This window comes from Musca domestica, unplaced genomic scaffold, assembly GCF_030504385.1.
Source record: "Musca domestica strain aabys unplaced genomic scaffold, Musca_domestica.polishedcontigs.V.1.1 72, whole genome shotgun sequence".
In the NCBI taxonomy this organism is placed as follows: Eukaryota; Metazoa; Arthropoda; class Insecta; order Diptera; family Muscidae; genus Musca; species Musca domestica.
The window spans coordinates 3,802,181-3,816,494 of NW_026712388.1; the positions used below are offsets into that span (position 1 = coordinate 3,802,181).

At 36.1% G+C, this 14,314-nt stretch overlaps 3 protein-coding genes across 3 annotated transcripts; 1 reads left to right on the forward strand and 2 right to left on the reverse strand.

The window, feature by feature from the left end:
- Positions 1–333: 333 nt before the first annotated feature.
- Positions 334–2,093, reverse strand: LOC101890959 (inositol polyphosphate multikinase). Its single transcript, XM_005188001.4, has one exon. The coding sequence runs from the start codon at positions 1,888–1,890 to the stop codon at positions 868–870; it is 1,023 nt and encodes a 340-aa protein (XP_005188058.2). The 5' UTR covers positions 1,891–2,093; the 3' UTR covers positions 334–867.
- Positions 2,094–3,090: 997 nt separating this feature from the next.
- On the forward strand, positions 3,091–4,000 carry LOC109613506 (uncharacterized). Its single transcript, XM_020038372.2, has 2 exons — positions 3,091–3,305; positions 3,362–4,000. The coding sequence occupies exons 1-2, from the start codon at positions 3,189–3,191 to the stop codon at positions 3,575–3,577; spliced, it is 333 nt and encodes a 110-aa protein (XP_019893931.1). The 5' UTR covers positions 3,091–3,188; the 3' UTR covers positions 3,578–4,000.
- A 2,509-nt stretch (positions 4,001–6,509) lies between these two features.
- LOC105262116 (uncharacterized) lies at positions 6,510–7,674 on the reverse strand. The gene is made up of 2 exons (XM_011296078.3): positions 7,461–7,674; positions 6,510–6,827 (listed from the first exon to the last, which is right to left on the reverse strand). Exons 1-2 carry the CDS (start codon positions 7,575–7,577, stop codon positions 6,627–6,629), a joined length of 318 nt encoding a protein of 105 aa, XP_011294380.2. The 5' UTR covers positions 7,578–7,674; the 3' UTR covers positions 6,510–6,626.
- Between the last annotated feature and the right edge of the window lie 6,640 nt (positions 7,675–14,314).

The following is a 14,314-nucleotide window of genomic DNA, read 5'->3' on the forward strand; positions in this document are numbered from 1 at the left end:
GTGCAAACAAATTTAATTATCTGTTTATTTATAATTTGAGATAGGAGAATTTTTGTTATTTAAAGAACAAAAATAAAATTAGATAAGGTGAATTGTGCATGGTATCAGAAGAAATCGTATGTCATAACTACATCTCATACGATTGTGGGCGGTGGGGGGAAGGGATTTAAATCTTAATAATCATTGTGGGTAACAAGTTTATTTGGCATTGCTATTGTTTATTGTCATTTTGCAGGAATTAACATTTCCGTGTGCTGTCAGTTCTCAAAATCGCTTTATGTCAATATTTGCAAAATTCAGCAAATGCTTTAGATAAACAATTCCATTCAATTAATTGTTTATATACTGTTGTGTAATTTTTTCTTCTTCTTTTATTGTTTAACTCTTTTTTGTTTTTGTTCTTTTTTTCATTTCTTATTATCTTGGATAATTTGTGACATAAAATACATATTTATAAATAGGTATATATAGTATATAATAATACGTTTATGAAAAAAGGGGTTCAATGTACTTTGGGTTATAGTACTGCAGCAACTGCTACCAGCCAGCTAACCAGGAAGGCAGACAGGCGGCCGGGCGAATGATAACTGTCTTAATGCACTGAATAATGAATGAGTAGTCTTGCACGCTTTACTGATGACGGCGGCATCGGCGGTATGGGGGGTGTATAGTGGGGCAACACTACCACTACCCATTTAAGTTTTATCACTAAATTTGTGTACTGGAAAGAGGGCCGGATATACACATATCCTATAACTACAATCAAAATTGGTGTTCATCTTCTTTTTTTTGTTTGGCTTAGACAAATCTAAAAGTATTTGTGTTATGCACGATTTTATTTTTCTGCTCGTAGTTGTTGTTTTTGTATTATCGCTTTAGCATAGCCTCTAGTATTGCAATCAGACTCTCCAAACCGAATAGATAATTCATATCCAATGAATTATTTGCAGACGGAAATACATGTGCGAAATCAATCATTTTAACCTTAACGTAACGCTCAAGACACCTGCATGTGTTGAGGCTTTCATTTTCAAATGATGGAATTGCTTTGTGGGTTGGTGAGGTGGGGTAACAGCTATCGACATCATCCAAATTATCTACAACTTCACAAATGTGCAAGCCATTGCCATTTGGTATGTAGTGTTGTTGTTGTTGTTTTGATTTTTGGCATGCTGTGCACTTTTCATTTTGCAGTCTTTTTTGTAAAGCCACATAGTCATAGGCTATTAGTAGAGAGCTGGCATAGAAATGGAAGTGTTTTTGTTCCCGGAACCAGGCACGTATGTCATATAGCTGGCGCAGCAGTTCTTCAATCAATGATTCACAGACCATCTCTTGGGCATTTAGGAATAGACGCAGAGCTTCACCCAAACCCTCGGCATCCAGTTTCTTACCATAATCTCTGTCGAACTTTTTGTAGCCATTTTCTGTATAGACTTGGAAACCTGGTAGACAAATGCCCAAAACTTGTTTACAACGGGCATACTTCTCCTCCTCCACCTTGCATTTGTGCGGTGAGGCCAGTGGATCCCACGTCCTTTTGCCAACCTTTATGTCCATAATACATGGCTGTTGCATGCCATGCGTCAAATCTTCCAATTGGAAAAATGTATGATCCTTACCGTTGACCTCCAGTCTTATTTTCTTGTAAAATTTAGGTATAAAATTTTGCAACTTCTTTAGTTGAGGGTCATGGGTATTCTGTAGACTTTCGTAGAAACTCAACTCCCTTGCCCCACACTCGGGTTTGCCAAACGGTTTCAATACACAGCCGATTGTCTCGTCCTTAAGCATGCCCAAGGCAGCTGTGTTGTTGGTGAACAAATGGCCCGCCACTTGTGTTTCCAGAACACAAATTCCCTTAGGCAACTGTGGTTGGTTTTGGTTCATTGTCAGTTTGTTGCGTGGGGGGCGAGGCGGGGGTATACTACAACTGACCCGTACCACAAAGTGACGAAATACGCAGAGCACTGTTTTTTTCTTTTAATACTTTATTCCGTTAAAAGTGCAATGATTCACAAACACACCATGCGCTGCCGAATTGTATTTGTTTTTTCGTGTTGTGTATTAGCGGGCGATTAGGGAGCTACAGATCGACTTTGGAGCTCTCGCAATGAGTTAGTGTTATCGATAACAGCAATGTGTTTGATAACTGAAGGCAGAGGAAATTGTTGCTGTGTAGCTGCACAAGTTGTTCACTGAGTTAGTGGGGAACGTAACGTAGACTTTAAACGCTGAATTTAACGTTGATTTATCTTTGATAGAGATAGAGGGAAAGAAGGAGATATGCAAACAAACTATATTAGCGGGATCTTTAGGTCGACTTTGGACCACTCCGAATGAGGGGATATGTATGATAACCGAAATGTGGTCGATAACGTAAGCCAACGGAAATTGTTGCTGCCGCTGCTGCATCAGTGTGGTAACCTAGTTAGTGCGGCACGTCACGTATGCATAACACAGCACTGTAGAAAGATGAATTAAATAGACCGTTGAATTGTAAGCCAAAATCAAATCAAATTGCCTATAAAATGAAAAGTTCAAATTGAAATTACTAAAATAATTTAAAAACAATTTATTTAGATAAGAATTCAGATTTTTGGTAGCTGTCTTCTGTCATATCTAATGCTATGTTTACATTAAGGTCAAGACAGAATCAATCAGACATAACCAATGTTTAAAAATAAACGTTTGATAGCGTGACCAGTCACTTCGAAAACAATAGGCCTGTTCCAGAACCTGCAAGAATTTACTAGTTTTGCAATTTTCTTCGATATCATAAAGGGAAAATCGGTTATCGTAGTAAAAACTTTTACATTCTTGCAGTTCTGGAACAGACCAAATGCCTTATAAAATTTGGATTCTGTATCGGTTTTCCCAACATTCAGAAAAAAAAGTGTTTTGCTCTGCTCCAGAACGTGCAAAAATCTACTAGTTTTACAATTTTATTCGATACCATAAAAGGGAAAATCGGTTAGCGTAGTAAAAAGCTTTGCATTCCTGCTGATCTGGAACAGACCACATGTAAAATATTCCCAAAGACCTTCAAATTTCCATCTCTGTTAAAAAATTAAGCTTTCCAACACTTCTATTCTGTTGTCGCCACCAAAATAATATTTGTAAACAAATTCTTTTCTGCAATTTCCAAATCTTCCTTGCAATATCTTTGTAAACAAATTTCTCGCACAATGCAAAAATTAAAGAATGAATGGGAAAAGGCATCTTTACTACGGCCAACTGATAATATTTTATCTCACGTGATGTTGAAAAATCCGAGGATCTTTCAACCATCCTATGAAATTCAGGTATGAACAAAAAAATATTTGTAATAAAAGTTCTTAAACAGAATATCTTCCCTCAGAACAGTCCGGTTAATATGAATTTACTTTTGAGCATGGAATATGCCCGTATTTGGTTGAAGGAGAAAAATGATTTTTTGAAAGATCGTGCTAAAAAGGCGAAACCAAAATTCATCAAAAATGACTACTGGAAATGGATTGAAAAACGTCAACCGAAAGCCTATAAAAGCTGTGAGGCCCAGGGTTTGAAGAATCTCAATATTAAGGGGAGAAGTTAAAGCTTGTTTACATATGCGGTATGTTCCAGAACCTGGGAGAATCTGCTAGTTTTGCAATTTTCTCTGATATCATGAAGGGAAAATCGGTTATCGTAGTAAAAACTTCTACATTCTTGTAGTTCTGGAACAGACCAATAATAAATTGAGTGGATTTTAACTGTCAATTTCATAGCGTATACGTTAAACGAAATCCACTGGATTTGAGAGGCAAATTCATTCGGCGTATACGCAATGGAATTGACAGTTGAAATCCACTTTATTTTGGAAGTGTAGCGGCAAAAGATAATTGTGTTTAAATGTTTGAAAATAACTTCTTTGATGAGGTTTATTTGACATATCTTAAAGGAGAATATGTGTCAAATAAATGATGATAACATCGTGTTGACATAAAATAAAAGCAGCGGGTTTCAGCTGTCAATTTCACGTCGTATAAGTCACATATTACTTGACGTATAAGCAATGGAAACGATAGTTAGAATTAACTGGATTTATTATATGTTTAGAACATTTTTAAGTACATAATGAACAGAATGCAAACGTATTTTAAAGTGACAACAAAATAATGCAAGTTATATTCTCCGATTTGTTGCTGGATGATCACTGCGATGGCGCGACTCCTTTAGCTTGCATAAACCCACTACCAGAAAAGTAACACATATTGATGAAAAATAAAAAGTTTTTACATTTGGGCGTCACTTAGCACTCGATATTCTAAAAACCTTTGAGGATATATGCTAGTTGGGATAAGATGAATATGAGAAAGACTTACGTTAAAAACAGCAATAAATTTAAGGTAGTGTATACATTTGGGCGCCACTTTAATATAAATAATAAATAAGTTGTCTGTACATTAGGGCGCCACTTACCACTCGATATACTAAAAACCTTTGAAAGTATATGTTACTTGGGATAATATGAATATGAGCGAGGCTTACATCAAGAGCAACAACTAAGTTTAAGTCGTATATACATTTGGGCCCCACTTTAATATCTGCAAAAAATCTTTATGGATGGAAATTATTTAAAAAAAATGTGTTTAGATTAAGAAAAAAAAGTGTGTACATTTCACCGCCACTTGACACTCGATTTTCTAAAAACCTTTGAGGATATATGCTACTTGGGATAATATAAATTTTAGAAAGACTTACGTTAAAAGTAGCAATTGAGTTGAGAAGGTGTATACATTTGGGCGCCACTTTAATATCTACAAAAAATCTTTATGGATAGAAATTATTTAAAAAAAGTTGTGATTACCTACCACTTAAATATTCTAAACAACCTTTGAGTATATATGTTAGATGGGATAATATGAATTTGGGCAAGACTTACGTCAAAAGCAACAAATAAGTCTATGTAGTGTAAACATTTGGGCGCCACTCTAATATCTGTAATAAAACTTAATAGATGGAAGTTAGCTGAAAAAATATTACATTTGAAAGTAAATAAGTTGTCTGTACTTACCACTCGATATACTAAATAAATATGAATTTGAAATATATGAATTTGAGCAAAACTTACGTTTAAAACAGCAATTAAGTTTAAGTAGTGTTGACATTTGGGCGCCACTTTAATATCTGAGAAAAAATATGGATAGATGTCATTAAAAAAAAAAAAAAAAATGTGGTTAGACTTAGAAATAAATACAAAGTGTGTACATTTGGGCGCCACTCACGACTTCGATTTGAAGAGTCTCCGATGCTTATTTCGTTTACTTTGAGCGTTTTATTTTTCAAAATCTTAAACCCTGTGTGGCTACCCCTCACAGGAAAAATGGTCCGATCTCTATCATCTTTATAACAGATCTTGTGTTGATGGAAATATTGAGATGTGTCAAGTCTGAATGGAATCAGATGTTAATTTCGTAATTTATGAGCTTCATGGATATTCAAAATGTTGACCCTTTGTGGGGGAGGTACCAGAATGAGTGGACCGATATATTCTATCTTTGCACCTCGGATTAATAAAAAGATTGTGATGTGTGTAATTTGAAGAGAACCGGATGCTTATTTTGGGATTTATGATCGTTTTGTTGATTCAAAACTTTGGCCCTTTGTGGGGGAGGAATGGTCCGATCTCTATCATCTTTATAATAGATCTTGAGTTGGTGGAAATATTGAGATGTGCTAAGTCTGAATTGAATCGGATGTTAGTTTCGCGTTCTATGAACTTCTTGGATATTCAAAATTTTGACCCTTTGTGGCGGGAGTATCAGAAGGAGTGGACCGATACACCCCACCTTCACACCAGATCTTAGGTTAATAGAAATATCGTGATGTGTGTTGTTTGGAGTTAATTGGGCTGTTACATCACATTTTATAGGAGTTATAACTATTCAACATTTTAGCCCTTTGTGGGGGAGGTACCTAATTGAGTGGACCGATATTGTTCATTTTCGCATCTGGCACTGATGGAAATACTAGGATTTGCAAAGTTGGAGCAAACTCGCATTATCCTTTCTCTTTCTGAGCTGTAAAATATATATATTTTTTTTTAAATGTCGACCTTTTAAGGTCCCATGCCCATCTCCGAACTCGATCTTTGATAATAATATTACGATGTTCCAAGTTTGGATCAGATTTGATACTCCCTCGAGAGTTTTCGTGTGCACCAGCCAGACAGACAGACGGACGGACATTGCAAGATCGACTCTAAATGTCTTGAAACGGATTTCATCCGAAGAGACCAAGGGTCTAAAACCGTTATTTCGATAAGGCACCGTAGCAAATGTTATATTCTCTCTCTAGCCTTATGGTTGAGGGTATAAAACTCGAAGGGGTTCCTGAGAAAGGCGTCGCTAAGGCTAGGCCGGTTGGAAAAATATCCGTTGCATCTTATCATTGTCCAAAAATTATTTACAGGACTTTGGGCCAGAGTGGGGATATCTGAGATTATTTGACGGGGTTAAAAATTAACTTGAATGTATCTTTGCAAATTGTCCTTTCTAAGCCTCTTTGACTATCCTTTATTTAACTCGTCAATTTTATTATTAAAAATATAAATTTTTTATGTCACTGCAGTGTTAATTTTTGCCTTCTGAACTCCAAAATCTCTACAGCAATTTATTCACACCCTGAGCCTTGCAATAGAAATTATCCTTGGGTTTGCGTTTCTCCAACCACTTCTTGTAATCGTTTTTAATGTGCTTCGGTTTGTTGCGATCTTCACGGGCTTTATAGAATTCATCGCGTTCCTTGGTCCACTGGCGAGCATATTCCCAGCCCAGTAGCCAGCTCATCGATGGAGGACAATCCTAGAAAAGAGAGAAAAATGAATTACTACATAATTTGAAAATAGAGCTTAGTTTCACATATTAAAAAAGATAAAGAAAAATCATGTGATCGATGATAGAGGTAAAGCCAGACACAGAATCAACGCTTGGGCGCCACAAAATTGTTGTGATTTCTAAAATCTCAATTATTTTAAAATCCAGTCTGCTAAACATATCGAAGCTGAGCTTGGGCGCCATTATCATCTAGCTATTGTTGATTTGTTATTAACGTGCAACAAAACTCCAGCGGTAAAGGTGTGGACACATAAGCAGTTTGAAGTCTTCGCATGGCATATTTTGCGTCTTTATTATAAAGGGGTGTCAGATCCACACTCGAATCCTGCCGTCGTTTTTCCTTATGATATATCCACACCTTAAGGTGACGGTACATAAGCAGCTTGGCATTATGACTAGGCATATTAATGCCTAATTATAAGTGGAAACGACGGAAGGATTCGAATGCGGCTCTCTGGCATCACTTTTTAATATGTCACAAAATATGCTATGCGAAGACCTCAAGCTATTTATGTACTCACACCTTTAATTCTGTTTTGGACTTGGACAATTTCGGAGCCAATTGTTTTGTCTTAAGTTCTGTTCCCTTGGTCGACTTACATCATTTTCAAACGACGGTTTAAATTTGATTTTTTCATCGATAAAAACATGCGATTTGATATTATTGCGTGGACGCTTGAGATACGATTTCGACCATTCCGGTATAACATTGGCCATTATTTTTCTTTTTTTTATGTTTTTTCTTCAATTTTTTGCTTCAAATTTAAAATTTATTCCATTTACAATTTAAAAAATGTCAGATGCCTTATTTTTGAGGTGTTATATTTGAAGTAACCGGTACTTTGGTAGCGGTTGTATCATTTCTGGTACCAGATACCATCAGAGACCTCTATATCAAATTTGAGGATTTCAGTTCGATTCCTTCACCCAATACTAAATTTAGTACCAATTAGTACTTTTCTTACAATTATAGCATTCATTTCTACAATTACCTTCATATCTCAATTCCAGATATTAACAGAGACCTCTATAACATGAACTTCAGGATTTCAGCTCTATTCCTTCACCAAAAATATTTCTTTACCCAAAACCCAATTTAGTACCACTTAGTATTTTTTGAACAATTATGGTACACATTTCCAATACCACCTCCATATCTTACCTATCGACAACAACAGTGACATCTATTTCAGATTTCAGGAGTTCAACTCTATTCTTTCACCCAATATCAAATTTAGTACTTTTCGTAGAAAAATAGTACGTATTTTCAAAACCACCTCCACATCTCAATACCAGATACCAACAGAGACCTCTTTATCACGATTGGAAATTTCAGCTCTATCCCTTCATTGAATACCAAATTTAGTACTTTTCGTACAAATATAGGGCACAAACAAAAAGCAACAGTTATCTATAAATATCAAATTTCCGAATCTTATTTCTATACCTTTAACCAAAACCAAATTTTAGTATCATTTAGTATTTTTCGTACAATTATAGTACACATTTTCGAAACCACCTCCATGTGTACGGGCTACACATGAACAGCGACCTCAATGCAAAATTTTAGATTTCAAGCACTATTTGGTCACCCAATACCAAATTGTACCAAATATAGTACTATTTGTTACTTTTCGTGCACTTGACATTTCAACCTATTCAGCACAAAGCTACCACAACCAGGACCCGCAAAACAAAATTGCAAAATTTAAGAGTCCCAAACTATTCCAAATTTAGTAGCATTTAGCACACCCCTTGACATTGGGTCAATGTTCTATTGACATAGGTTTAATGATCTCTTGACATGGGATCAATGAAATTTTAACATGGGCCCAATGACCTTTTGACATAGGGTCAATGAGCTCTTGACATGAGGTCAATGAGGTTTTGACATGCCATGTGGTCAATGACCTATTGAAATGGGGTCAATGACCTATTGACATGGGGTCAATGACCTATTGACATGGTATCAAGGACCCCTTGACGCCATGTAAATGGGTTATTGACCACGTCATTAGATCATTGATCCCATGTCAAGGGTTCATTGACCCCATGTCAAAATGGCATTGATCCCATGTTAAAAGGTCATTGATCCCATGTCAAGGGATCATTAAACCTATGTCAATAGGTCAATGACCCAATGTCAAAAGGGTAATCGGCCCATGTCAAGGTCATTGACCCCATGTCAAAGAGTCATTGAATCCATGTGAAATGGTCATTGACGCCATATCCATAGGTCATTGACCCCATGGTGGTGGATTTACTGATTGATGGTGTGTTGAATTTCACATGAGAGGTATTTTGTCTAGCCCTGATTTAAATATTGAGTTTTATGAAACACGTTCGGTGGCTCATTGATAAAAAAGACTCAATAAAATATAACTTAACTTAAAGACTCTATTTAGTTCAAAAGTAGTTTGTGTTGCGCCTAAAAGTATGCTATAGAAATACTAAAGATAAACTCGCTTTTGACTTGAACTTATTGTGTAATCTCTCCTCGACTTGGAATCTACAGATATAGCTTCCAAAGGTCTTCAACATATAGACGATATTATAACAATTTTTATTTAAATTCTGTAATTCTGCATTCACCATCAATTCATGATTGTCCATTTTCAATAAAGAAAGCTTTTTACCTCGCCAAACACAAATCACCATACACATTCGGAGTTATTTCACCACTACACTTGTTTGATTAACAGCTAACTTCCTTCTTTTTCACCAGAGATTATAAGTGCATAGTTTTCTTTTACTGGCATTAAAATAACATCACCCTCCCCTCGCTCCCAATTCATTCCATAAAAAATTTGTAGTAGTTTGCAATGCACTTTGCAATTGCATAACGGAAAAGACAACAGCAAAAAAAACTTGTTTTGATTTAGTGCGCCAACTCTACGTTTGATGGGGGGGCTCCACTCAAAGAGAGTTAGAAACAGAGAGAGAGAGAGAGAAACAGTTTCATTTGAAGCACATGTTTTGTTGCTGAGAACACCCACTTGTCGATTGTCTGCAATGGCAAAGGAGGTGAGAAAAATAACATTAGAAGAAGATGAGAGTAGAATTATGGCAAAAACACCACACCACACGACACACACACACATGTACTCAAATGTTATGCGGCTTTGAGTTGTTTACGTCAACAAATTGTTGCTTGTTGTATACAGCTTTTTTATTTACGGGCCTGGCTCCATAACAGAACGGCAAATTAAAAACTCAAGAATGGCGTGGGAATGCAAAAGGAATGTTGAAGAAGAAAAACAACGAAAAACAAACAAACACACACATAGACAGATATGCCTTTTCAGAGAGCTGGCAAAGGCAATACTGCATTTGAATTGTCTATTTTGCCCACCATGAAGGTGTAAAGTGTGCTCTGCAGGTCTTTTTTGCATAATGGCGCGCAAAAGAGAATTTCTGCTGGCATGGATTAACGGCACGGCTTTGGAAATGAAATGTGCGAATGTGTGTGTGTCTGTGCGACTGACTGTGTGTGATTTGTGGCACACAACAAACAAAGAGATTCTTATTAAGAAAATTGTAGACAAATAAAACGGTACTTTGTTGGTGTTGGCTGGCAATGGGTGGTGAGGCGGAGGGCGAGATGCCTCGACACAAACCTGGTACAGATTTGTGATGGTCAGTTCGGTGTGCAGTGGAAAAATGCCAGAACATTAGTAAACAAATGGATGGTCCGATGAATGGATGCAAAGCCAAGGCAACGCATAAAATTGTGGCATTCATAGCGGAACAACAACAACAGCAACAACGTCAGTGTTCAGTTGGATGGTTGCTGGCTTGATTAAAACACAGATATCATAGACACTGTGTCGTAGACAGTTGTGTTTGGGGGGAGGGGCACTACATTGTCGTCGACTGCCGACGTCCCCAGTCGTTGTTGTTATTGTCGGTACCGACATGTTGCCGAAATGTGTGTTAGTAGAAGAAAACAGACAACAATAATAAACAACAACAGCAGCAACAAAAAAACCCCAACATCGTTGTTGTCGTCGTCGTCGTCGTCGTGTAATTGAATTGAGCAGAAAGCTCTTTTTGCGATTTTTGTGTGTGCAGTTTTGAGACGGATTTTGTTGTGTTTTCTTTTTTGTTACTCGTTTCAGTTTGATTACCGCCGTCGCACATAGCAAAACGGTTCGCGTAATAATAATACATAAACAAAACGGTTTAACGAATTGCATAGGGGAAAAAGAAGGAAAAACGCAGCACAAAAAAAGGAAATTGTGAATAGATTTTTTTTTGAAAAAAAAAAAAAATATATTTAACAAATAATAATAAAAAAAATAATTAAAAGAAAAAAAGTTCAAGTGTCACATCACCCCCCAAAATAAGTGTCAATGAAAGGGCAATAAAGTTCACCACCTCATTCCCCAAGGCGTAAAAGAGCAACAAAACAAATCAAGTGTTTAAAAATCCATAATTAAACAACAATAAATTAATTAATTATGTACCTGTCTAAGGCATCTTTCTGGCCATTGCAAACATTTAATTGACAGGTAAGTGTTAAAAAATCATTGCAATTTGAAGAGTTTTTTATTCACCACACCCCTCCACATTACTACCCAAACATATGCTAGTTATGACATTTGACATTAAGCCAAAATTCATCACAGTGACATTGAAAATATCATTGCTACACCGAATTATCATTGCGGCGATAAGAAATGTTCAACAAAAATCATTAAATTTATTAAATATATTCAACAATATGTTAGAAAAAAACATACTAACCTATGAAAAATACATATGTACTCACCTACCTACCAACCAACCAACATTGTATTTTTGCTATTTCTTCTTCCTTCACTTGTTAGCTTTCGTTGTTTTTCTTTTATTCTCAGCTTTCTTCTTCTTCTTCTGCAAAAGATGGGGATTTCTTTTACGCGTTTAAGGTTGGAAAATATACACATAGGAGATCGTACAGTGTGAACTGGATACTTGCAACAGATGGTAGGGACAACAATTAAAATATCCTTCACAAAATTTGAGCTAATAACTTAAATCTGTATATTTTAATTTTGGTAAAAATATTTGTGTAATCTATTCCAATTTACACAGGAACTAATTTTGTTAAACTATTCACTGTGTGGAACAACTGAACTAGTTAGCCAAATATATTGTCATAAAACCGTAAGCTCCCTCCCGTACTTTTTTGTGGTAAATACAGCACGAGAGTGAACTGTCAACAATTGTTTTTATATGCTCTCTGACTTACTCTCATTAAGAAAAAAAGTTATCACATATAGACTAGTTTCGTCGAACAATTCATTCAAACGAGCAAGTGAACTAGTTATACAAAATACAATAATGCAGGCTAGGTATGAATGAACAAGAAAAATTAGAATCATATTTCCGACGCCTGCAGCAAGGCAAAATTAGGAATGTACCCTTGTTATACCCTCCAAAATAGTATGGAGGGTATATTGAAATATACATTTTACACCCCACAAATATATATATATATTATTGATCAGGATAAAATTCTATGTCGATTTAGCGATGTCCGTCCGTCTGTATGTACGTCTGTGGAAATCCTTCTAGCTTCCGAACGAATTGAAGTAGGTTATATTCGGTAATTTTAAGGTTCTTGCGACATTATGGCAAAAAATTGCCTACACCGGCCCAACATTCGGTATTTTTATGATTTTAGCGACATTATTTACCGGAATTGTTTCCAATTTGGTATTTGAAGTTCGTAATGTGTACTACAGCCTTAGACAGAAAATGAGCCATGTAGGTCCACCTCTTCGTATAGCCCCCATATAACTGTACCTCCCTATATTCGGTAATTTTAGGGCTTTTGCGACATTATTCAACGGAATTGCATCAAATTTCGTATTTAGATCGTAATGGGTACTACAGCCTATGACAAAAAAATTGCCTACACCGGCCCACATCTTCGTATAGGTCAGTACCTCCCTACATTCGGTATTTTTATGATTTTAGCGACATTATTTACCGGAATTGTTTCCAATTTGGTATTTGAGGTTCGTAATGGATACTACTGTCTAAGACAGAAAATTGTCTGTGCAGGTCCACGTCTTCGTATAGCCCTATATATAAGGGTATCTCCCGATATTCGGTATTTTTATGATTTTAGCGACATTATTCACCGGAGTTGTTTCAAATTTGATATTTGATGTTCGTAATAGGTACTACAGCCAGTGCCAGAAAATTGTCTATATTTGGTATTTTGACTATTTTAGGCACAATATTCACCGAAATTGTTTGAAATTTCGTTTTTGAAGTTCCTAATAGGAACTACAGCCTGTGACTTGCCTATGCTAGTCTGTGCAGGTCCACGTCTTCGTATAGCCCCGATATAACGGTATCTCCCCATATTTGGTATTTTGATGATTTTAACTATATTATTCATCGGATTTTTCAAGTTTCGTAGTTGAATATTGTAATGGCTTATGGCAAAAGTTGCCTATGCAGGTCGACGTCTTCGTATAGACCCCAATATAACGGCTATATTCAGTATTTTTAAGATTTTAAGAGTACTTTTAACTGATTTTTTAGTTTTCAAAAATTACCAAATTCAAAGTTCGCCCCAGCCGAACTTACTACTTTTTTACTTGTTTTCATTTATTTCATCTTCCAGCGTTGTTGTAATCTGTTTTTATCTGTTGTTTTTATGTTTTTGCAGTTCACATAGGAACTAGTTTCGTTGAATTATTCATTGCAATGAACACCTGAACAAGTTTAGTTGCATGTTTCATTCAAACGAGCAAATGAACTAGTGATTAAAAATACAATAATAAAGACTTGGTTAAATCGTCTGTAGAGGAGTCGTATTTTCAATATTTGAGGAAAAGGAATTATTTTTGAATTATTGTGAAACTCGATTCTTCGGGTTTTATTATCTTGAAGGGAATATCCGATTTGATTCAAACATGATACACCGCAATATTAGTGTCAAACTTAGATTGAATTCGGAGATGGGCAATATCGGTCCACTCCTTCTGGTAACTCCACACAAAATGTCAACATATTCAAAGGAACTGCACAGATAGAGAAAGGATAATCCGATTTTGCTCGGGTGCGAAAATGGACAATATCGGTCGACTCCATCCAGTACCTCCCCCACAAAGGGTCAACATTTTGAATAATTACAACTCTTATAAAATGTGATGTAAGATTCTGATTGTTTTCAAATTTCACACATACCAATATTTATATTAACCCAAGGTCTGGTGTTAAGATGGAATATATCGGTCCACTCTTTCTGGTATTTCCCCCACAATAGGGTCAAAATTTTGAATACGTATGAAGCTCATAAGACGCGAAATTATCATCCGATTCCATTAAGACTTGGTACAGATCAATATTTCCATCAACACAAGATCTGTTATAAAGTTGGTAGAGATCGGACTAATCCTTCTGATACCACCCCCACAAAGGGTCAATGTTTCGAATAACTAAAACGATTATTAAAT